Here is a 25,430-nt window from a genome sequence, read left to right as displayed (position 1 = left end):
TAACTCAAAGGCGAAATCCATTAACGGCAAGATAATGGAATTCATTGCCCTTGACAATCAACCGTTCTCTGTCGTGGGTGATGTTGGCTTTCGCGACTGGTCGAGCACCGGTACACACTAACGTTACCAAGTGCGCTATTGTTCAGATGTTTCCCTACCGGAGTTACACAGTAATAGCGTCACTGCTATTAGCTTCACGACATACTATGGAACGCCGTTTGGGTCTTTGCGTGTCAAAAAAGATCCGCGTCAAATAACCCTATTTGACAATAACACTATTTGACCCGTTAAATAAGCTTTTAATTTGACAAGTCAAATAACACAGTTCCATTATAGAATGTTGTGTGTTCTGAATTTGCACGTGCAAGCCAAGCGCCACCACTACTATCAGTAGCACTGTCAAGCTGTACAAAAAAGTCTGCAAACAAGCAAACACCGGCCACGAATGACGTGTTTACAATACTGCGTTGGTAATAAAGCATTATTTGTTTGACCGCAACTTCTGGGGAAGCTAGCTAGCCCCAATACAACCAGCCTGAAAACAATGACCAGTTGAAACTGCAGACAATTTCACTACTCTTAGCAATGATTTAGGAATCCTTGTGTGTATTAGCTAGGTAGCCACTTGATTTTCGCCTTTTGAAATTGAACTTCAGTTGATGGAAATAAATAGCTAGCCAGCTACTTAACACTGTTGCCCAAAGCTAACGGTATAAGCAGCCAGCTAGCTTCATATGTCAAGGTAGGCTCGAGCTGACCAGGTTATGTGTTGTGAAGCTAGCCACAATAAGGATTAGGCACAATAGTGGAATTTGCTGTTTTCCTTCAAAATAAAAGTACATTTTTGAAAGTGATGCAGAAGGTTACAATTGCTAGCATCATGCCATATTTAGACTAGATAATGTTAAATAAGGTTGGAATGTGAAGCAATGAAATGGGGTACCAGTCTACTCGGTGACACCCACAGAACACAACTGTGAAGAGTTTATGCAAATATTAGTGTTGTAGCTCTTATCGCAGTACTGTGACTGTGTGAAATCACCTCCCCAGTCAGCCTATTGTGTGTATTGACATTCCTATTGCACTCTACAGCTTTACCTAAGGATTAGGGATCAATGAAATGGGGTAACAGTCTACTCAATACCCAAGATATTTTACCCCTACGTCCTCCTCAGAGTTATCAGACTCCAAAACATCCACGCAGTATTGTTTTTCCTCGAGAATAGTGTTCAATACACATAGCTTGACAATAAATGTGGCTCAACTCACAGTTGTTTCAGAGACTCGCAATAATAGCTACGGTGCTAATGTTCTCTGGGTGTCACTGAGTAGACAGACCCCATGTCATTGATCCACAATCCATAGGTAAGGCTGTACAGTGAAATAAGTATGCCCCAATGCAATTCTAAAGTATAATACATCCAGTGTGATTTCAACAGATTTTTGTCAAATTAACAAATGATTGTCTTTTGTTCATTTTATATAACAATATTCCAACCTCGTTTAGCATGATCTATTCAATTATGACATAATTCTACTATTTGTATGCATTTGCATCACTGTCAATAACATACTTTTATTTTGAAGGGTAACCGCAAAGTCCACTATAGTGGCTAATCCTTATTGTGGCTAGCTACACATAGATGGGTCCGACCACCATTAATCAAATAAGAACTGTCTTATAAATTAGGGTTATTTTAGATGATGACACCTAGCTATATAGTTAGCTAGCTAACTATAGCTACTGAAACAGATTGTGTAGTTTGGATATGTTTTTGGGGAAGAACATTGTTTGCATCCATTAATAGTTACACAGTTACACACAGCATTTATCAGTCCAAAGGCAGAAAACCTTTGACAGGACATGAAAGGTTGTGCTATAGTACTTACCCTGAGGGTGAAAACGTGTGGTTGTTGTCCGTCTCTTCCAGGAGGGGAAGGACTCCAGTCCAGAGATGTCTGTAGAGGATCTGCAGAGGGAGAGCAGATTAGAGAGAAACCATTACTCAAAAGCATGTTCCCATACAGTAGAACATTATCAACCAAGTTTCCAATTCAAATAGTAAATTGTAAATGCCCCCCCCCCCCCCCCGATGGTGCTGCCGCAAACATCTATAGGATAAACGTGGGTAGGTTTTCTTTCACATGAGTGTTATTAGTATGGCTTTTAGGGGAAAGCAATAAACTTGGGAACAACAAAGTACAACTGGATTTGCCTGTTAGATGACTGTATGCATGTGAGTGAATATGTACCTGTGTGTACATGTTAGAGCTGAGACGATAAACCGAAAATGATCAACACCGACCATACCTATCACTTATCGCAGGCCTCTTGCAGATATCGTTCATTATGATAAGTAGCCTATACTAGGGAAATGTGAAGTTTGCAAAAAAAAGGAGGGGTGTACTTGTGGGTGCATGCGAGTGTATGTGTGTGTGTGTGTGTGTGTGTGTGTGTGTGTGTGTGTGTGTGTGTGTGTGTGTGTGTGTGTGTGTGTGTGTGTGTGTGTGTGTGTGTGTGTGTGTGTGTGTGTGTGTGTGTGTGTGTGTGCAAGAAAGATGAGGGCTGATCTTCTGAATTTAGGTAATGTACAGTACACATGAAAGAAATATATGTGAAGTGTTTTTTCCCCAAGCGAAAGGTTGCAGTGCCTTGAAGGCTCAAATGATCAACCAGTAAATGACAGATTTTAACGACAATAATGACATGTTCCATGTCCTTATAATACACCTAACTGCAATTCTGTATCAAACAATGCTCAATCCTCCTTATTTTCACATGCATCTTTCTAAAGTTTGCTATATTTTATTACATTACGGTAAAAATTACAAACTGCAGCCACATAACCTCTCAGAAGCTTTTAATGCCTATACATCGTGTTTAAGCGCTTGACCCCTCGCAACATTTGAATTCCCCTCGTCGTTGAGCGAGTGTTTTACAGGCAGCCTCTCTCTCTGATACTTAAGACACATGGACCAATGGCCCAGCCTGGACGTTCCTGTAGAATTTGTCTTTCTTTTTTTTCTTCCCAAATTCCAATGACCCCTGTAGGCAACCAGCAACTGCTGAATCCTGTGGAATGTGCTCTCTGAACTGTACAAAAAGCCCTCAGCCCAAAGAGCACCGTGGAAAACAAAACCTGCCAAGTGTCATTATTTTTACTGTTTGAGTTTGGGGAAAGAAGTGTTGCACAGTGCACACACAGATTTCCGTGTAACATTTGTGCAGTGGGAAAAGGATACACATCTCCCCTTCCATCTACTGTACTGTCTATTGCGAAAAGAGGCATGGTGATGTTTCTGTTAGCGTACACAATCATCTATTCTAGTACTGATGTACTTCAAACGAAAATACTATACTGTTTAGTACTAGCATGAAGGCTAAGTAAACATGTAATAAAGGACTAATAACACACCACCAAATCTGCATCAAACTACTTAACACTTAGCTATATTTGTGTGAATAAACGTTCAAGTAAAATGCCTTATAAGTTGGATAAAAACATAATTTTGAGTTAATGTTCCATTCATCCAAAATTACTTGCTGAGTTTACTTCAATACAGCGGTGGTCTGTGAAGATGTAATACTCTATTCAGAGGAAAAGCAACAAGAATGCTATTAGTCTGTGTGACCTCCAATTCAAGAGATTTACAAATATCACACATATCTTTATGCTTAGCCTAAATACAAAAAAAATGATCTTTAAATTCTATCAACGTATAAATACAGGCTGCATTCAAGCATTCAAGGGGCCTAATAATACCATAGGCTGTTATTTACATAAAGCGCTGCACTTAGTCAAGATAAACTATTTAAAATGGAGGGCAGAAATACCTCCACAGCAGCTATAGAAGGGTCTGGGGATGAAAGAGGGACATTATGCTAACAAGTCAGATTACTGTACACAATAATTTTATCTTTAACGTAAATACCATCCTTGTGTTACGGCGGTGGGGGGGGGCATTATAGCAAAGTCACCGGCAATAATATTTTCTACAGGGAACCAAATGGTCCTTATCGGTGTTAGGCGAGCAATTCAGGCCCCCGAACAAAGATGAGTCTTCAAACTCATTCTATTCATCACCGGACGTGTAATTACCCTGGGCTCGCAGTCTAGACGTTACCGCTTTCACAGAATTTAAGACCCCATCTCTCTGCAACGCCACCGCCACAGCGCACGCCGCTCTCTCTCCTCTCCTCCCCGAGCACCGGCGAACGTTAAATCTGCCAGCAGATAAATTAACGAAGAACGCAATAAAACGGACACAATGGGAAGAACTTTATCCTCCCCGCTGCTAAATGAGATTTCTTTGAAATGCAGATCAGTGGAGCTAGATTAGTGAGTTTTAGCTGCTGTCAACATCATAACAAAATACAAATGTGATTGTTCGGGCCGGGGCCTTATCTCCTTGCTTCCATCTGCTGCCTCGTTATTTACTCTCCTTGATTTACTATGCAGATCTAAATAAGTCGCATCAAAAGGAGGGCTTACTGCACAATGGATTCTTAAGCTTCTACATCAAGGTATTTGAAACCCGTAGTCACATAAAAAGGCTGCCCATCAAAGGCCCATCTCTAATGAACTCCTGTATCAGAGGGGGATTGTGCCTGTTTTTAATGCTGCCTGTCTGGCTGCTTGTGTGAAGGGAAAGAGGAAGTGCTACAAATCAGAACAACCCACAGCTATTGGAGGAGTGGCTCTGTAGGGCCACATTAGACCAGCTCACTGCATGGGGCCAATACAACCCCAGGTCTGTCAAGACTACTGAAGACAGTGGAATAGAGTGGGATAGAATAGAATATATGCTATTACACATTGGCTTCACAGTATCAACATCAGCAACACTTCAACATTAAGTGCCTCAAATACCTCATTATCACCAGAGAATGGAGGACAGATGGAAAGACAAGGCAATAAACATTGTTTCTGGACGCATGTCAGTCCATTTCTCTCAAGGAGCATAACATCCAAATGCAAGAACGAGCCATATCAAGTTCCCTGCTCTAATTCTGCACAGAGAAACACTAATCTTCCAAGCTTTCGAACAACGTTCAGGCAATAACCTTTAATTTCATGGTGCATTTGTTACATTCAGCTACACAGACCAGATTATAAACGAAACCTTCAAGACTTCATGAAAAATAACTGCATTAGAAAGATCACGATCTTCCTTCCCGTCTCGGTTTTAATGTCGGGATCCAACAAGCATGCCGTTAGGTTTACCAAAGAACAATTAGCCCCTGAGTCCAAGCAGACCCTGGCACATGTGGTTGAGAGGCAAGAGCCACAGGGGCACACCAGATGATGGGTGGGTTGGGAGGGAAGCGTGTGGCGCGTGGCAGCCACGCGTGTGCCAGTCATTGGCTCCTGGGCATGTCCTGCCTCACCGCTACTCTCACAGGGAGAGAGAGCGACAGAGACAGAGAAAGAGAGAGAGAGAGAGAGAACGCCTTCTCTTCCCTGTCCAGTAGTCTCGGGGACCCACTCCATTCTCTTCAGAATTGCAGGCAACCTTCCAGATAGAGAACTTAAAACAGAGGAGGCATCCTATGGCTTCCCTACAGAAACGCTCCATCCCTCGTTCTCTCTCTAAGGTATTTTCCCTTTTGTCTTTGTACCGTGCCAAGTGGGCCCAGTGCCAGTCGCGTTTGCAACCACGAGGGACCTCTACCTTTTTTTCTTGTCTAATGAAATGACAAAACAACAGATTTACATATGCAGAAACAGGTGTTGTAACAGGTTTGACTCCTATTGACCTAAGCCATGTTAGAAGGAAAAAAATGCACAAAAAAAAAGTTTATTAGCAACAGCTGCCCGAAGGTATTTAGGCTCTGATGGGCACTCAAGTCTACACCATCTGCCTTGCTGGTTGCCAGAAGTGACAATCTAAATCAAAAACCACCCATCAAATATCATAAAAATAAACCATTGTGTTGCTGCGCCCATATGTTGTGGCCATTTCTTTTATAAAAGTGGCTGAATGAAGGCTCATGGCCCTGTCATCCAGGGAAACCCTACAAGCCACACAGTAGCCTGTAATTACTCTCAACCAATCCCCTCTGTTCTAACCAGAGCACTGCGTCAGCATCTCACTTCATCATGTCCAAGTACATCCCTCTGAAATTACAGGAAATAAAACTATGGCCCTATGACAAAAGGACTACTGTCCAAGTACAGGTTTGAGGAAACTCTATAGCGGGCACAATGTTGGTATGAAGTGTTACTAATAGCTAGCTAGTAAATAGCTTATAAGCGTGTAATGTCACCTCTGTGTTATACATTGGCAAATCATTAAAGTATTCAAAGTATTAGAATGTGCTAATAGGACTCTTAGAGACATTTATGGTCTAATCAACTAGCCAACGTGCAGTAGATATTATAATGTGGCCATGATATCAAAAACACAACAACAAATAGCTAGGCATATTTCAGAAAATGGCCTCCCTTTTATATCACTGTAAAATAGCATGGCCAAGAATGTCATTTTTGTCCTTTAAAGTGTGTCCATGTCTTTCTGAAAGACAAAAGCTGTAAAAGCCTTATTGTTTTTTTCCCTGGTTGTTTTGATTTTGACGAGCCAGCGAGACAGAAGGAACAAACCTGAGACAGTCGTGACCCTGCCAGAGTGTTGTAACTTGTTCTAGTGCAACGCCGGCAGAAGGCAGCACCATATGCCCCCAGCCCCGAGCTCGATGCTCTTTCTGCAGCCTAATGTGCCTGTCAAAAAGCATTACCCTCACAAATCCTGTGTTTTTACAACATGTTTGAAATAAACAGTTTTTTTTGCCATCTCTCTCTCTCCAACAGAATTGTCCACAGAGACACACAGCACCAGTGAGAGGAAGGTCAGTGTTTGTTTGTGTTCCTGCTGTTTGAGCAGCACATGCCTGCTTCAAATCAATACTAGCCATTCCCTCCCTTTTTCCTAGAACTTCAATGAGCCCCAGATGTTTCAAAAGCCATGTTAATTTGACCAACAATATAATCAGATTGTAAGATGAAGCTAGCACTCAGATTTAGACATGACTTATTCCACAATTTTGTGAATGTGACCTGTTTCTTAATTAACCGTTTAACAATTGTAGAGTTAGGACAATAGGCCTGTTATTTCTCAATCTGTCTGAAGTGAGTAGTTGTTTACGGTGATACAGACAGTCTTGTGGCAGATTTCGCCTGAGTGATGGCGACCTTGCCGTTCACTATGAGTGACCATCCATCTTTGATTCAGGGCAAGACCCTGCAACCAACACATTCTTTCACACCAGCCCAGTACACTGTCCCTTCTTTCTCCATCCAACCGTGACTTAAAGAAACGCAAAAGCTGTCATTCTTTTACACTGCTGTGACCATAGCATAGAGCAGGGATGGGCAACTCCAGTCCTCGGGGGCATGATTGGTGTCACACTTTTGCCCCAGCCCCGCTAACACACCAGACTCCGATAATCAACAAATCATGATCTTCGGTTTAAAATGCAATTTGTTTAATCAGTTGTGTTTGCTAGGGATGGGGAAAAAGTGTGACACTACTCCGGGCCACTGAGGACTGTTATCCCTGTCATGTAGAGTAAACAAGTGTTGGCTGCACAAAACAGGGGAAAATGTGAACAAGAAGTGATCCAAAACGATCAAATCTATTCTCGTTTGGCAATCAAACCACTAAAAGAGACATCGCACAATTTCATAGATAATGCAGGTTGAAACGCAGCAAGTGCACGTAACAGGTAGAACTAATGGCCTTTTAAAGGGTCAACCGGTGGTTCAATTGTCAAGGTCTATAGGTCATGATCAAGCATCTACTGCTAGACCTTAGCCGATACAGCGGGACTGCATTGGTAGACTGCAATGGTAACAATGCTATGTTGGTTAGTGGTAAAGCAAGTTTGTTTACATCAGTCACAAGTCTGGCTGCAGTTTGCAGGTTCTATTCTTTGTCAAAGTACAGGAGTCGTTATGAGGTTTTGGGAACCCGCTGAACCTGCAGCTCACATGTTATTGGTCATATGTTTGTAGTGCAACAACCCTGAGATCGTGGCACGGTGACGTACAAGGTGATATTTAGATGCCTATCTTAGAAACACGGGCATTTAGGACTGTTATACATAAATATAAATATTGGCAAGTGTTTCAAACTGACAAGTGAGAACGGTTATCAGCACCCCATCGTTCTAAAATGAGTCATAACGCAATGAGCAATGAGACACTCCTCCAAACTAGTCCGGAAAGTCAAACAAATGCTCAGTGTAAAATAAACACGTCGGTGTTGAGACTTGTTTCAAAGACAACACTTAATGCAGCCTTAAGTCTTGAGTCAGACTGCAATCTCCGTTTAATCCATATCCCCTGACCCCACCCAATACATCTTTCCTTGGCCAAAAGTCACAGTGTTTCTTACCCACAACAGCAGAAAGTCCAGCTTATAGAAGTGACCCGGAGCGTAACTAAAAAAGTCTGAGCTCTCGGCCTCTTAGTTACTGTGGCACACAAAACACCATTACCATTATGTGGATTATTACAGTGCCTGGGGGCCTCTTAAGCATGTTATATACTCTTTTATCTTAAGAAGTCAATCTCTTCTAGGCTGACAGATAGCAGCATATGATCCTGGTAAACAAATACTTTCACGCAGCACAAAAGTGCCATTAAAGGCCAAAACTGTCAAAACAAATTCCATTCTTACTGAAGGGAGGGAGGGAGGGAGGGAGAAAAAAAAGACTTGATCACCTCTGGTTGCTTTAACTTGCATGGAGGTTGTCATGGAAACATTTCTATGAAGTTAACGGGGATAAAAACAGAAAGCTTTCCAGTTTAATTGCCATTAGACTTAGAGAGCAGAGTTGACTTGCCCATACATTAAAACACAGACAGGGTACAGGGCTCATATTTAGACAAATGAAACTAATGGGAGCTCCACCCTTTGTTGTTCCTATTCCCCCCAAAACAGAGCAACACCTCTAAGGTTGAGCAAGCAGACAGTTTAATAAAAAATAAAATGTTGGGGGATGGGTGGTGGTATGATACAAAAGCTAAGAGAGAGGCTAGAGTTCAGTTAAATGAAGAATTAGGTATTTGTTTCAAAGTTGCTATGTAATAAATGAAAAGAAAACAATATGTACTTTATTCAAAATACAGACTGCACTACATGACATGTCCTTTGAATTATTTAAATTAAGACTCAATATACATGCAAAACAGAACAAGTCATCTACTATTTCTCAGTTACTAGCATACATCATGCATTAACCTGTGACTGGTTGGCTGAAATCTTAAACTTAAAGGTGCAATATGCAGAAATCGCTCCGCCATTTCCTGTTTGCTAAAATTCGAATAGTTCGCCTAATTAGAGCTTATGTGACAAAGCAACAATGTATACTTTAGATTGTAGAGAACCATTGTACCATCTAAACAGCTATGGAAAATATTTTCAATAACCAAAAATATTGTATTTTCAGCTATTTGAAGTTGGTGTACAAAACCGAAAGTAAAAGATGCAAACACGAAATTTAAGAACGGAAGCATAGAACTAGTGCACATAGAACAGATCTACCGCTTTTTAGACTTGCTTTCAATGAGAATGACAGATCTATAACTCAAATTTCTATGTGATTTATGTCAGTTTGCCCAAAAAAGTTATATATGGCAGCTTCAATTTTGATAAATGATTAAAAGGTATGATAAACGTATACTTATTCATCCTTGGGAGGACATTCATTTTCATATTACCATAATGTAGCAGCAAACCACAAAATGATAAATGCAGCAATCAGAAAATGGATGCAGAGTGGCACAATAATAAGTGCACCGCGCTATTAATGCTGGTCAGATACCATTTGTCCACATTCAACCATATAGCCTTGACGCAGACAGCAGAGTGAAATATTAGGTTACTTTCCCAAAAGTAAACTTCAACAACAAACTAAAAAGCACTGAAACAGGGCCTCTATAGCTACAGACTTATATAGTTCCTACCAGTTAATGATTGCAGAGGTTCCAAACAAGGGGCTGATAGGGTATGGTCCTAAAATATTTCACAACAGGCGTTGGAAGGGCAAAAGTGTTGAGTGATGAAACAGTGGAGCACACCTGCATTTCAGGCTGGGGAACACCTGTGCACCCACGGCTTGAACAAAAGGGTCCAGTCCTGTTAAGCCACCAGGGGTGAAAACTGATCCAAGGGCATGCGTAGGGGTGCAGCACTGAGGGAACCTTGTTAGCGTTTCTATAAGAAAAAAAGCTACACCTAGGCTATCGATTTAGGTGCAGTGCTAACTAAAGTAGTGGGTTACTTTAGAGTGTTTTTAGGGAGGCCCATAACCGATGTGTAGAAACCCATCGTCCAAACTACAAGTCCATCATGCTCATTTAGAACTATGAGGATAATGCTGAAACTGGTCTCTCATTTTATACCTGGGCTATGAAGATATGGAATATGCTGTAGCTAGGAATGGAGCAAGAATGTAAACGGTAAGCTGTTAAACATTGATCTTCATCATCATCCCCATCAACAGCTAGTTATACTATTATACGTTTGCTTTCATTTGAAGCATTGGTAGTCTGAGCAGCAACAGTAGTAATGTAGTAACTGTAGTGTAAAAGGGACATCGGATAATAGTAATGTAGTGAAGTAAGTTACTGTAGTAGTACTATAGTAGTATTAGGCATAGGTGATGATAATAGTAAGAATTGTGGCACAACTGATAACGACACTACAAAAAAATTCTCATTACCACAGATAGTAAACTAGATTGTAATACATTATTATCAATGGATCAGTTATAATAGCTCAACTTTTAGTTTTAGAGAAAATACTTCCCCAATAATTGCATATTAATATGATAGTGGTGAATGCTGTACTTTCCCAATTATAATTGGAACAATGGCCAAAAATAAATGTATCTGCATTTCAAACTTTCATTGTTACATTTAAATGAGAATACTTTGAGATTCCATTCCAGTGAATGAATGTGACTTTGAATATTACATATATTTTTTAATTAATTCGCCTAACCTATAGGATATTTTACGAGTAGATCAAAAACATCAGAATAAGTTAATGCATCTCTGAATTGGTAGGCTACTTTCAACTGGTTGCCTACAACTATTCTATCTGACTTTTCAACCTACGCAACAACAAAAAATTCATAACGTTTTATTGTATTTAGTGCTAATGGCAATACGTAGTTCCATCTCTGATATACTGAAATGAAAGATGGGTAGGATACATTGTTGAATATCGGCTTCAGCGAGTCAGTGGTCATCTATAGAAGAGTTCTATCCTCCCTATTGGCTGCACACGCCGGACAGTGTTGCATGAGGGTCATTGGCAACGAAAAAGCACAGTCGACTATTGTGTGACGTACACGACAAGAAACAAACATGAAATATGTAATATATATATATATATATATATATATATATACATATACATATGCAATATATAGTTGTTGGGATGATTTGAAGTTGTTCACAATCATCCGCACAAACTATGGCATCATAATTTCAGTTAGTAGACAGCAATAATCGATAAAGAGAATCAGTGAAACTCAAGAGGGTGGAAAGAAATAAACACGTTGGTTCAAACTTACCAAAACGCAGCGTTATTTCCTATAGGAAAACAAGAGCCTCCAGGTGAGAAGAAGTCGGTGTACGTTCAGCTTCAAGAAATCTTCACACGTGACTGTACAAGTAACCATAAAGCAGAAAAAAATGAACAACAAGCCGTAGAGTAAATAAAAGCTCAAATATTCCTCCGTTGGCGCTGCACTCAGAGATACAAGCGTTGTCTTGCGCTCCTGCTGTCTTCAGTCAATGCTGCTGTTATTACTAATGTAACAGAAAAAGCAGTACACTGAGTCCTGTTTGAATGCTCTCGCATGACGCGTGATGCGAAGAAGTAGCTTGTTTTTGCAATGCGATTCAATACATCAAGATGTATTCCACGAACTATTTTGGACTAGCTTATTAGAATGCAGTCCCAGGGGAGGCACTTACCCGGAGTTAAATCTTGTTATTTTTCGGAGTGCTACGGTCCCATGTGACGTCATGTCCACCTGCTATGTAAACAAAAAACTATTTGCAAGTTATATATATATTCATATATATATATGTTCCTTTTTGGAAGTCAACGATAAGCAAACAGTCCCATTTCCATGTAAATCTTGTTCCAGATGAAGCCAGCCCCGAGATCTATACACAGTTGGCCACAGGAGAAAGACAATAGTTTGAAAAATGAAATATTTAAATATCCTAATAAGGTGTAATCTATTCTATAATAAACATATACATTGTTACTTGTAGACTAACCTACTGATCTTAAACAGATATGAATCAATGTGAGCATCAACACGGATATTTATTTGGAAGGTATGTGCACACCATGGAAATAAATTATGTAGACACCAAAACAGCAATTACTAAAACGTTTAGTGCACATTTACTAACTAATCAGTCCCAAATAAGGGTGTATATTGGTAATGTCAGCGCAAAGAAAATGCATTAGCAGAAATATGTAGCCTAACGGTTTGTTATAATATTTTTGTTCATTTAACTCTTTTGAAAAGAGAATTTATATAGGCCCACTGTTTACTATATTTTCATGTGCAGAATAAATATGTTAAAATAGGCTATGATTCATGATGAGATTAGATAAACACACAAACTCATCAGAATAAGCTATACATACGGCTAACGTTGGAATGTAAATGGTGATGACGTTTGATCGTTTGATCTATTGATGTGTGATCAATATACTTAATAGTCATCTTTGTGCCATTGCAGTTTGATCAGTCTTGTCTGTAAACATTTAAAATTGGACCAGTGCTAGACATCAATATATTAATAAATATCTTAATCTTTTAAACCTTTATATATGTTAAAGCTATTTGCTATAACGCATTGTCTGCTCCTCACTGCAATGAACCTACATTGACCGGTGTGGACCGGAGAGATTGACGTGCAAGGTCTGACCTGTTGTATGTTACGTTTATTTACTCTTCCTATAGATAAAATATTGGGTGAAAATTGTTTGTTTTACCTATACAGGAAAAACACATTTTCCTTAATGCACGTATATATATTTTAAATTATAAAGTCGGCGTAATGAAACTGAAACAAATTTGTATTGATTAAAAGCTTGATTGAAATAATTTGCATCCGTTTTTATGTGTAAAAAAAAGGTACATTAATTTCAATGTGACGTTCAAACCTCTGCTTTGTTTAAATGTTAGGGATATGCTTTTAGTATTTTATTGTTCCGTTTTGTTATGCACAACAAATGAACAATACTCTTACTTTAAAAACAAATATTACATATCATTGTCAAACTTGTAAACAATTTCAAACTTGCAATTCACACCAGTTAATCTGTATGTGCAGATATGATAAATATATAAAAGGGAATAGTGTACATTCAAAATGAAATAAATTCATATAGATTTTATAAACGGCATCAACGATTAAGATTAAAATCTTTAAAGTGTTTAAAATACAATATATTTTTCGTAAAAGATCCAATTCCATGACATTTTTGAAGATTCTAAGTGAGATTGAGCATTCCATCATAATTTCTATAAATAGGAGGAAAGATCATTTTGGATGTCATGAAGTATAAAAAAAACGTATACGTAAATGTATTTGTGGAAAATGGTGCTTTGCTGCCACCTACTGGTAATTTAGTGTATTCCATTCACACGGGTCACAGGTATGTACTGCATGTCTTATAATAGGTTTATAAATGTGTGTTGTTTATCTAGCTATTATTGACTTTACCTAACCTAATGCATTTGATGATGTTGAAATGCATATCAGCGATAAAAAGTAATATATGTTGAGGTCAAACATGGTGTGCTGAATAGATGACCTCATGCTGTATCAAAGTACTTGGGCATGGATGAAATCCGCTTTGGTCATACACTGCCATCTACTGATCTGATTATTCAGTACAGTAAATATCATACTCATGTCAGTTTCATTACATTTTATGTAGAAATAACAATGCACTGTTTTGTTGTAATGTTGAAAACAAAACCTGCAAATTCAAGACAAAAAAAAATCCATCTAGCCCCAGTAACAACCTTGCACAAAGAATCCATTGAGAGTGAAACCGGTCTACATACCTGGGCTGTATTGTATAACTAGGCCTACAGCCTGTTGAAAGGGGTGTGTTAGATTTACAGGTATTCTTACATCTCCTATCTGACCAGATTCAAGGAATGAAAATGTCATTTTACAAAGTAGATGTTACTCTTACGTCAAAATCAGAGAGGTGATTGTTTGAGAGCCAGGGAGAGCTTGGCTACTGTACAATAATTTACCCTGAATTTGCTTTCTAAGTCCTATCTCCTTGTCCTCGCTAACCTGAGACTTGGGGAATTATAGTAATATGATGGCAAGAGGGTATAGGACAGATGAGGAATCCATTGTTGAGGATTGAGACTTGGCCCTGGCTCCACTTTTGATCCATGACTGGAGGACTTTATCGACACTTGCAAGTGACCCGCACGCAACATTTGCGGTCTGAGGAACCATAAACACCGTCCACGATCGGTAATTGAAAACAAATTCATCTTATTCTGTCATTTAATATATCTGCACAGATGAGTTCAATATACATTTTTGCCTCTGTCTTAAATTTGTTATATATCTTTTGTTATTACTGGTATATTTCTTTACTGCAACAGATATGAGAGACGTTATGTTGTGACAGATGACTGCAGGGGCCAGACTAGCATATTATATGAGACCTATTAATAGGCCTGGCTTACACCACAATATTCAGCTGTAACTGGACCCCATATGTCAAGTCACGTCCTCTCGAGTGTCGTCACAGTGCTCTGGTTCTGTCCTCCCTTCCCAATGTAGACAGACAGCCAGCCCACTGTTGTCTGCAGACGACCCAAGGCCTCTCGGGCCCTCAAACTTCATGGAGACTCCAGACACCAGAACCTGGGGCAGCGGGGATATTAAAGAGGGGGGAGTGAGGGAGGAAGAGGAGCGAGGAAGCCTCCCCCCACAGAAAAGCGCCATGGACGAATCGGACGAGTCAGATGGTTCGGAGCCCGAGCCCCCGGCCGTCATCTGTAGGAAGGTGTCCTTTGCTGACGCCTTCGGTCTAGATCTGGTGTACGTCAAGGAGTTTGACAGTACAGACCTGACGGGGGCAGAGGTCGCTGACCCCCCAGAGCCCGAGGTCAAAGTTAAAGAACCGGACGAGTATTTCCTGTCATCTTTGTTTACCGTGCCCTCGTCTCCGGAGGAACTCGAACAGAGACTCCAGGATCAGAAGCTGGAGCTGGAGAGCATTGAGTTACTTCCTGGCACCACCGCGCTCAGGGGTATTATCAGGGTGGTGAACCTGTGCTACAATAAATCCCTTTATATCCGGATCACTCTGGATAGCTGGAAGACCAACTTTGACCTGCTGGCTGAGTACGTCCCGGGCTCCAGCGCTGGAACAACGGACAGGTTTGCGTTCAGGCTTACCCTCGTGCCTCCCTTTGAGATGGAGGGCACCAAAGTGGAGTTCTGCCTCAGATACGAGACATCGGTGGGAACTTTCTGGGCAAACAACAGTGACATGAACTATGTGCTGTTCTGCCACAAAAAGGGAGGCAGAGACCTGATAGCGATGGAGCCTCAGCTAGAGGAAGTAAATAACTGGAGAGAGAAGAGAAGCTGTCTGAAAGTCAACAGGTGAGGAGTCATCCCGGTCCTATTCTTGTTCCCGCTGCTGACAGTAAACGGTAGAAACACACTATCACTGAAGTATTAAAGAACTGTATTGAATTATTAATCACTATAGCATAGATTACAAACAAATAGTAGTTCTGCCAGCAAATTGAGTAATAGCCTTAAAGCATATTATTATCTCTTAGTGAAATAGGAAAATATTTGATTATTAGTGTGACATATTTATATATATATATATATAAATAAATAAAATGTCTTCTCCATAATTCTAGATGGATCACCTGTGCATGATTGTTGGATTGTTGGAGTTAGCTTTATCAGAGATTTCCATTGTGCTAGGCTACTGTATCAAATAGCTCCCCATGTGATCCAGTGTCGGGGATCTACTGTCACTCCATCTTTCCATTACGTCTGATATTGACTGGGGGAAAAAAATATGTTTCCTTTTTTTTCTTCTTTTTTTTAACTTTAGGACCAAAAGCTTAACTACCTCTGTGTTTTGATTCTTGACGAACACTATTCCTTTTTTTGCCCCATAACACTTAATGTAATTTGATCTCTCCTCTGTGTTGACAGTAAGATGTACAGCGCTGAGGAGAACTCTTTGGAGACCACTACAGACTCTCCAGGTGTGTATCGCTCATATTATGTCTGTGAATTCTGAACACCATGCTTGTGGATCTGAGTCTTTGAGCCATTTATTTTCCAGATTCAGCTACACATAGAGCAGAGGGGGCTGGCAGGAAAACCGTGGACAACGCAGAGCATCTACTCTCTAATTTGCATCATGAGGATTACCATCACAAACATTTGGTGAGGTCAATAATTTGTACTAAAGGGCTGACAAACATTTTGATATGTCCTGGGTGGGGTGCTATGCTACTTTCTCATACACATTTGACAGAAAACAATATTTAACACATTTCTCACCATAAAATACATATAGTTAATTCATGTTTGAACATTATTACCAACCATGCTCTTTCTGCAGTAAGGTATGTCTGTACTTCAGCTAGTTACGCGTGAGTCGGTGTAACCTACTGTACGTGAGGAGGCTGTGAGGCATTTTACATGATACTTCAGAGCATACCATACGTTCTTTTATTGCAGTCATGCAAAAAAATGGTATTGCACCCTAAGTTCCAATCTCATTGCAATATTCTACAAAAGTTACATATTTGATTTATTGCAATAAGTTAAAATATGTTTTATATTAGTCCTTGTTAGATCAGATGTTAAAACACATTTTAGTGTAGGCAACTAATTAAGTCCAAACCTAAATATGCCCTTTTCCTTCTCTTGGTGACTGACAGGGGGATAGTCAGAGGAGCAGACGAAGGGCGGCCCGTTCAGCACGAGTGCAGGAATGCTTTTCCCAGCGAGAGCAGGCAGCAAGACGGGAACACATTTCCAATGGGCTACCACATAATGGACTGGAGAAACCCCCTTCACTGCCTGACATCAGCATCAAACCCCTAAGGGACAGCGCCTCCAGTCTCCTACGATTACGCCAGAAGAAACAAACCAATGATACCCCTCAAATAATGACATACCACCAGATACCCCTACTATCCCTGGACTGGGGCAAAGAGAAAGTGTGGGCGGGGACTCCAGATGAGGATGACATCTGGATTAGAACGAGGACCACAGCTCAGCTCACATCAGACAAGTCCGAGGACAATCTGGGAGAACAACCCTCTGTTTGTGATCTGTGGGAAGCCTTCCTCAATGGCACAGACTCCAAAGATACCACCAGTGTGCCAGAGTCTGAATGGCTACAGTCAGCAACTTCAGTTTGCCCGTCAATTGAAACGGAGGATTTTGAGACATCCTCAAAAGTCGAGAACCAACAGGAGGATGACTTGGACTCAAATACACGAAGGTACACACACTGCACGGTAGATGAACTGCCGTTGGGGGCTCACAATCATGTGATGCCTGTGGTCATTGCCAAGGAGCCACTGTCAAGCTCGGGTGTCACCGTCTCCAGAGACGACAAAGCGTTGGTTTATGATCCTTCCCAAAGGTCAGAGGCCATCCCTGTAACAGACACTCTACAGGAACCCATTCCCTCGGGTGCTGCAAGGGTGGTCGGGGGCTCTGTTGACAGCACGGCTCAGTGTTACAAGCATGTGGAGGGGGGGAGAAGAAGAGAAGAGGAGCCTTTCACACCATATAAAGCAGAGCCGGTAACAAGCTCTGGGGAGACCGAGACAACAGATATGACAGCAATGGCGGAATCTCAGAATGCCAATGCAGTAGATAGAATCTGGCAGGGAGAAAGGCAAGACAAGACGCTTTCTTCCGATGTGGAAGCAGAGGTTAAAGGCAACGTGCACAAAGCAGCTGATGATACTGTGACATTTAGCGAGACAGTCGGAGAGAGGACGGAGGATAAAACAAACACACAGAGCTATGGAGTGGAGGAGGGATTTACACAGGCTTACAAAGAGGATGAGCTATTCAGGCCGAACCAACCAGAGGAAAAAGAATTCACACAAGACCTCACAGAAGAAGTTTTGCATAAACAGAGTCAAGCAGTGGAAGATGAATTCAGAATTAACCGAAGAGAGAAAATGTATTTAGAACTGAACCTAACAGAGTTTGAAGAATTCAGGCCGAGTCGAACATATGAAGAGGAATTCAGGCTCAATCAAACAGAAAAAGAAGAATCAAGCCTGAAACAAACACACAAAGAGGAACTCAGTCCAAACAAATCAGACGAAGTTGGAATCAGACCATTTAATACAGTGGAAGATGAATCAAAACCGAATCAATCAGAGGCAGAGAAATTCAGATCAAATCAAAGAGATGAAGAGGAATCTAGACTGAACCAAACATTCGGTGATGAATTCAGCTGGAACCAAACTGAGTTAGAGGAATTAACACCGAACAAAATTGAGATGGAAGAGGAATTCTCCCCAAGCCATCAAGGCGAAGAAGATGACAGACGGAGCGACACAGACAAAGAATTGCGCCTGAATCATGAGGAGGAAGAGATAGACAGAGAGAACCGGACATTTGCCGAAAAATTCAGACCGAACCAAACACCCAATGAAGAATTCGGATCAAACGAATTAGAGGCATTCAGACGGAGTCAGTTTGATGAAGAACAGAGAGACCGAGACAACCTAGAAGAGGTTGAAGAATTCAGATCCAACCAAACACACGAAGAGGGATTCTGGTCCAATAAAATGCAAGAAGAAGATATCTATCAGAGCCTAAATGAAGAGGAGCTATACAGAGACACTGATATGGATGAAGAATCATCAACACACAACCTAACAGAGCCTGAAGTATTCAGGGAAAAGACCACGGGAGAAGTGGAAACGACAGGGAATGTCATGCTCGAAATGTCCAGACAGAGAGACACAGAACAGATACGTGAAGAAATAAGTTTCGAAACTCCAGTAAAGGAGGAAGTTGAGGACTTAACGGACGATACAGCAAACACCCGAAATGAGAGTGAGGACGTGTCAACAGAAAAGGAAGAAGAGCATGAGGTGACAATGGAAAACGTTGAATGCCCAAGACAAGATGAAAATGGAAAGTTGTCAGAAGGGTCAAAAGAACTTATTATGAAGGATGATAAAGAATCATTTCAAAAAGAGGTAGAGTTAGGTGGAGATGATTATTTCGGAGAACAGAAAGGTTTGAATGAGGAAACGTTAGAAGAGGTGTTATATTTGCAGTCGGTTGATAATAGTCCTTTAGCCGAGCAAGACAATGAGAAGGAGGAGAAACTGTCAGATGTGCCGATCCATCAGACAAAACGTCTCACTCAGAAAGTGGTGACAGACATAGACTCCGAGGTAGATTCTCTCATGAAGGCATGTACAGCTCCCGGTTTGACCTTTAAACCGAGACGAGGCCTTAGCCAAACTACACCCAGTAGCAATGCAGAGCCCTCTATGGGAGATGTACCTCTTTCAAACAGAGGTACAACTGTCTTCTCTCATTCATCGTCTCTAAGCACAAGATTTAACACAGTGAGCAGTGAAGGGAGTGAGTCAGGGGTCAGTCAGGGGTCAACCCAAAACCCATCGTCATTAGGGGAGGGTCAGGAGACCCTCAGCAGCCGTACGAGCCCTCCTCCCTCAGAGAAAGTGGAGGATGCTGCCAGCAGCGTCTTGGCATGGTTGAGGGTGTTCTTCTCTCTCAGTAGCGTAACCCGAGCATTGGTCTATGCCCTTTTGGTAGCAGTGTTTGTCTTTACCACTCTTGTGTATAATTTCCCAGTGTGCTTTGGTCTCTACTTGTTTTCACTGTATTGGTGGTGCCGTGTGGCAGATAGGCAACGCGTGACAGGGACTGACAGAATAGATGGAGAGAGGTAAAGTGTTTGTGTGTAAAAAAATATATATATATATTGTGCACATACGCATGTGTGTGTATGATTTGGGTAACACTTTACATGAAGTTGCTCTTAGACCTGTGTAGTAACACTGTAATTTCCACTGTAGCAACATTGTTGTTACTGTACATAGTACTTCAGTATTAGCTATTGTAATTATAATGCAGTTGTTAATACAATGTTGTTACCAGCGTAATGGCAGTGTTACTACAGAGGTATGGGAGCAACTCAATATAAAGAGTTACCATGATTTGTTTGAGTTTGTTGGCGTGTTTTATGGGCCCAATATCAAAAGTGAAAATGTACCAAAGTATTAAAGGGGAATGAAATCCATTATTCCAATAGAGGACAAAAAAGGGTTAGCTAAACCGAGTGGGGCATTGGAGTTTTGAAAGTGAAGTTTCTTTATTTAAAAAAAAAAAAAAAAAAATCCTTCTCAACAACAATAACGTACGAGCTTCAAGAAAAATCTTTCCAGATTTCCCTCAGAAGCTGACTAAAGAGTGCCTTGCATAGTCATTGCTGCACAGTAGTTCAAATGTTTTTATTTAGACGAGCTGATGTGTATGGTCATCATACCGCTCCTCTGTAGTGAACTTGAAATGTATAAGTCGCACATCCACGTGAGCAGCAGTTGACTGGACTGAAGCATACTTTAGGCAGACATATATTACAATGTCTCTGTGATCCTGCGAGATCACTTACTTGCCCCTATTTGACCTATCTTTCTCAGACTTGCAGCCTACAGACAGTAAGGTCAAATGGATTGCACTTTTTCATCATTTAATCATTGTAAGGATTGATGATGATGATGATGATGATGATCATGATGATATAAGTTGTGTGATTTCTGTGGCTTTGTCTTTCCATTAAAAGTCCTGTATTTAACTTTGACAGACTACATTTTTCTGGGATATTTTTGCCTCCTTACGTTAGACAATGCAAACGTTTTCAGAAACTCCACTAAAGTTTCACAAAAAACGTATTATTAATCATGATATGAAGAAACAGAAAGTACACTGCAATAGCTTCTTGTAAAGTGGTGGACGTGATATGTCTTCCGTTGCCCAAGTGCTTGCTGTCCTCAGACGAACCACAGAGGGCCGGTAGTGCTACATCACAGGAGAGTTAGCAGGTGATGTACTGTAAGTGAATTCATCATGACTTACTTGAGGGTTGGGTTTTGATTTCGAATAATGCTCACTTGCCCACTAACACGGGATACACAGCTGCGGCGATTGCGCTTTAACCAATCGTACTGCAGACAGTGGCCGCAATCCCCTGCTCAGACATTGCATGCATCAACCAATGGTTGCGTGCCACGTCATCAACTGTGTCATCGACTGACAGATTGCTATAAAATACATTATGATGTGGTTATCTGATTCGTAAATATACCTATCAAGGCGTTGAAAGATCTGGCAGGCGTCAGCAACACCTGGGCAAAGAAACATCCCCAGTGACACAGACCTGCCTATCAGCGCAGGTGATCTGACTTTGTTTACTTAAGTTTACGTAAGACAAAACGTCACACATTTTCTTACTTGTGAAATACTGCACCAAACACCTTAGCCAGACGTAAGATTGTGTGAATAAATCCTCCTCTTCAAAAACCTAAAAATGTTTAACACATTTTTTTTATTATCTTAAATTCATTCTGACTATTTTGAGGAAGTAATTCTGGCTTTGTTCCTATGGTGTCTCATGGGGGACAAACATCAGTAACTGCCATGTGGAACCACATCCCAAAGACTGGAATCTTCCAATTCCGAAATGTCAGATTCCGTCACATGCGGAATCGGGGTGTTCAGTCGCTTTTTAAAATGCATGCAGGTCATGCACATACAATTAGGTATGCCTATTGTTGACTCAGCATTCCCATCATCCACCTTCGTGACCTCGTTTAATGAACTGATAAATCACACTGACATCCTTCAGAGTTCAGAAGGAAGTATTCTATGTGCAACTATGTGAATGTAGGTGTGTGTGTGAGAGAGAGCAAGAGAGAGAGAGACATAGAAAGAGAAGGAGAGAGTGTGAAAGATAGTGTGTGTGTGTGTGTGTGTGTGTGTGTGTGTGTGTGTGTGTGTGTGTGTGTGTGTGTGTGTGTGTGTGTGTGTGTGTGTGTGTGTGTGTGTGTGTGTGTGTGTGTTTGTGTGTGTGTGTATGCATTAGTGCGTGTGCACGTACTCACCTTTGAGTGTTAGATAAAGCAGTGGTTTGACTGATACTGCAGTAAGGACAGTCACTTGATCCAGTCTGCTGCATTGTGACTGCTGACCTTTGGTGGGCTGGCGTCGATCCGAGTCCAGGGCCGGCATAGTTGGAGCTGCTCGTCAGGAAACTGCTTGGAGGAATCACAGAGTTGCCCGAGCCCCTGCTAGTCCAACCCAGCCTGGTTCTGCCTACAGGAGAACAAGGAGGACAGATTCAGAATCTGGAAAGCACAGTGGCACTGGCTGCAAGGGGTTCACACAGCACAGCTGACCAGAGCATAGGTGACTACAGCACAGCTGACTACACTCTACACACACAGCTAACTACACTCTACACACATAGCTGACTACACTCTACACACACAGCTGACTACACTCTAACCCGGAAGCCAGCCGCACCAAAGTGTCGGAGGAAACACAATCAAACTGACGACCGAAGTCGGCCTGCAGGCGCCCGGCCCGCCACAAGGAGTCGTTATAGCACGATGAGACTCCCCTAACCCGGACGATGCTTGGCCATTGGTGCGCCGTCCCATACGTTTCCTGGTTGCCAGTAGATTGTCGACTTGATGATGACTGCTTTTGTCTAGCTTGCTAGCTAAGATTTTGAATGTATGATGTTAACATGATCAGTCCAATCAAAGCTACGGTAGATATAGCGTGATTTGACATCTTTTTATCTGTGGCCAATGACCTCGAGCCTTCTTGGATGGGCACTTCTAATGTAAGTCTATGGCAGCACCCAAGGGGCTTGAATTTCCGAGCTCTACCCGTAGATTTTGAGGTGACGTAGTGTCCCCATGAGTGACAGAACACTGAGCCAATCACGGCGCAACTTGAGAACATTACTAACCCTTAAGCTCCGTATTTTCTGCTGGCTGCCCCTCCACCACAGAAAGCACTGAGCTAGGCTGAAATACCTGCATTTTGGAGCTGCCTTACTCAAGAAATCAAAAAAGAGATCATGTTTCCTTTATTAACTCAATGATTAATTTGATATGTGACACGTATTGCTTGCGCATCTAGTTTAGGCTACAAATGTTTGAATTCTCTTTCAAAAACCATTTGTTCCTAAGTATGACCTGTCCATTTCTTATTTATCTGTCTGTGTTACTGATAGGGCCTACTGTGCAGCATCACTAGGCCTACTTGTATTTACAAGTTTGTCTATACATCTGTTTTGTTTATGTTTTAGCGTTTATCAGCATTTGTTACAGTTTATAAATTATTTGCTCACTATGCTACAACCATAGCCCGTGGCAGAGGTAACGTTGCCTACCATCACCACCTGGGGCCCCAGAGACACTGAGCTGTAGTCAATGAACAGCGTTCGCACATAGGTATTCCTCTTATCTAGGTGAGTGAGGACAGTGTGGAGTGCAATTGAGATTGCATCGTCTATGGATCTGTTGAGCGGTGTGCAAATTGTGGGTCTAGAGTGTCTGGAATGATGGAGTTGATGTGTGCCATAACCAGCCTTTCAAAGCACTTCATGATTAAAGATGTGAGTGCTACAGGGTGGTAGTCATTGTGGCAGGTAGCCTAAGAGTTCTTGGGAACAGGAATGATGGTGGTCAGTTTGAGACATGTGGGGATTACAGACTGGGTCAAGGAGAGGTTGAAAATGACCATGAATATGCCTGCCAGCTGTTGTGCGTATGCTCTGAGAACGTTCCCAGGAATACCGTCCGACCCCGCGGCCTTACGAGTGTTGACCTGATTATGGTTCACGTCGTCCTCGGAGAGCGAGATCACCCAGTCCCATGGGTCAGCGGGGGCTCCCGTGCGCGGCTCTGTGTTCTTATTATCGAAGCGTGCATAAAATGCATTCAGTTCGTTTGGTAGAGAGGCATCGTTGGGTAGATCATGGCTGGGTCTTCCTTTGTAATCCGGAATGGACTATAGCCCCTGCCACATGCGACGGGCGTCGGGCGTCGGAGCCTGTGTAATACGATTCCACCTTGTTCCTATATTGTCCTTTTGCTTGTTTGATGGCTCTGCAGAGGTCATAGTCCAAATGCATGTTTGATTACCTTGACCCACGCTTGGATGCCATTTTGGCCACAAACAGAGACACCAAAAGATGAGCCACCATTGGAAGAAAAATTGTCTTTGACCAAAGGTTGTTGGCTTTGACCCAAATCATATGATAGATATAATGACTAGGCTGAAATACAGTGTAAAATGTGGGTCGATGCTGTTGTTAATTTGAAGTGCTTTTAATGTTAGAATGATTGAAAAGTACGGTTTGCTTCATTCAACCTATTCTATAAAATTTGTCTGAAATCAAATAAATTCGAAACATCAATGTGCTTGCTTTCAACACCCTTTGTGCATTGGATAGTGGTGGGGGCAATGTAGTGACGGCAGCCTATCAGGAGTGTTGGGGACGTGGCTTAATGGTGCGTGGCTTTCAGTTTGTTATTTTTACCCACCCATGAGCGTGATTGTCGTCTATTGCCTTCCTCATTCACATTTTAAACTATATTGGCCATTTCATAAGTGCATGTGATACTAATTAGCCTTATATGTTAAGCTAGCCAGTGCTTGGTTTCAATATTGTCGCTACTAAATGTCTTATGTTTGGAAACATTATTTCAAGTTATTGAACCAGCTTCATTTCTTGATCTACAGGGAATGTATTTAATTGTTTGTAACCAAATTTAAGAAACGTGGATAGGTAATTACAAATTAAAAGTGAACTTGGAACAATATGGGTTGAATTTACATAAAAAATGACTTTGTATTTGTTATGTATTAGGTTTAACCGAAGGGGAAAAGTAAGTTGAGTGTTGAAAGAAATAGGTTGCATCTTCAAATATAGGTTTGGTAAAAATCAAATAAAACTGTTGAATTTAATTATATATTTGGTTTCAAAATATTTCGATTTTTTTCAATTGAATATACCTAATACTTGTAACCAGTTGAATATTTTAATTTTTAGGTTGATCCAAGGAGTCATTTTTTTACAGAACCATCCCACCTCACACGCCCTCAGCTGCAGCTATTAGAAAGGACATGTGTGAAAGAGATTGGCCTATAATTGGACAGTAGTTGCCATCATGTGAGAGATATTTTCAGGGATACGTTCCTGTAAAGATTTGGCAAAGGCTTCTTGTCTCGACCCCAAATGCTCTCTCACTCTCTCTTGCTCTCATGTCTGTGTCACGAGGA

General features: G+C 41.2%; 2 protein-coding genes across 14 annotated transcripts in view; one reads left to right on the top strand and one right to left on the bottom strand.

The window, feature by feature from the left end:
- The window catches only part of LOC139534171 (forkhead box protein P2-like), a 113,415-nt gene extending 101,411 nt beyond the window's left edge, over nt 1–12,004 (bottom strand). For 10 of the 13 annotated variants that reach the window (XM_071333017.1, XM_071333014.1, XM_071333019.1 and 7 more), the window contains exons 1-2: nt 11,585–12,003; nt 1,891–1,970 (exon numbers count right to left, since the gene is read on the bottom strand). The gene's annotated coding sequence lies outside the window, so the exon portion shown is untranslated. Of the gene's footprint in view, nt 1–1,890; nt 1,971–11,584 lie in introns of all 13 variants that reach the window. The other 3 variants (XM_071333021.1, XM_071333020.1, XM_071333026.1) reach the window with 1 other exon arrangement.
- Nucleotides 12,005–14,828: 2,824 nt separating this feature from the next.
- On the top strand, nt 14,829–20,143 carry LOC139534170 (uro-adherence factor A-like). The gene is made up of 4 exons (XM_071333012.1): nt 14,829–15,689; nt 16,263–16,315; nt 16,396–16,499; nt 17,000–20,143. Exons 1-4 carry the CDS (start codon nt 14,920–14,922, stop codon nt 20,021–20,023), a joined length of 3,951 nt encoding a protein of 1,316 aa, XP_071189113.1. The 5' UTR covers nt 14,829–14,919; the 3' UTR covers nt 20,024–20,143.
- The last annotated feature ends 5,287 nt before the right edge of the window (nt 20,144–25,430 follow it).

This window comes from Salvelinus alpinus, chromosome 11 (assembly GCF_045679555.1).
Source record: "Salvelinus alpinus chromosome 11, SLU_Salpinus.1, whole genome shotgun sequence".
NCBI classification, from domain to species: Eukaryota; Metazoa; Chordata; class Actinopteri; order Salmoniformes; family Salmonidae; genus Salvelinus; species Salvelinus alpinus.
This window is presented reverse-complemented; position numbering and strand designations above follow the sequence as displayed.

What these genes read in the sequence shown, in the direction of transcription:
- LOC139534170 (XM_071333012.1), top strand. Translation starts at nt 14,920, where the DNA reads ATGGAGACTCCAGACACCAGAACCTGGGGCAGCGGGGATATTAAAGAG. An exon ending in AGCTGTCTGAAAGTCAACAG is followed by an intron (nt 15,690 to 16,262) that starts GTGAGGAGTCAT and finishes CTGTGTTGACAG; the next exon opens with TAAGATGTACAGCGCTGAGG. An exon ending in ATTACCATCACAAACATTTG is followed by an intron (nt 16,500 to 16,999) that starts GTGAGGTCAATA and finishes GGTGACTGACAG; the next exon opens with GGGGATAGTCAGAGGAGCAG.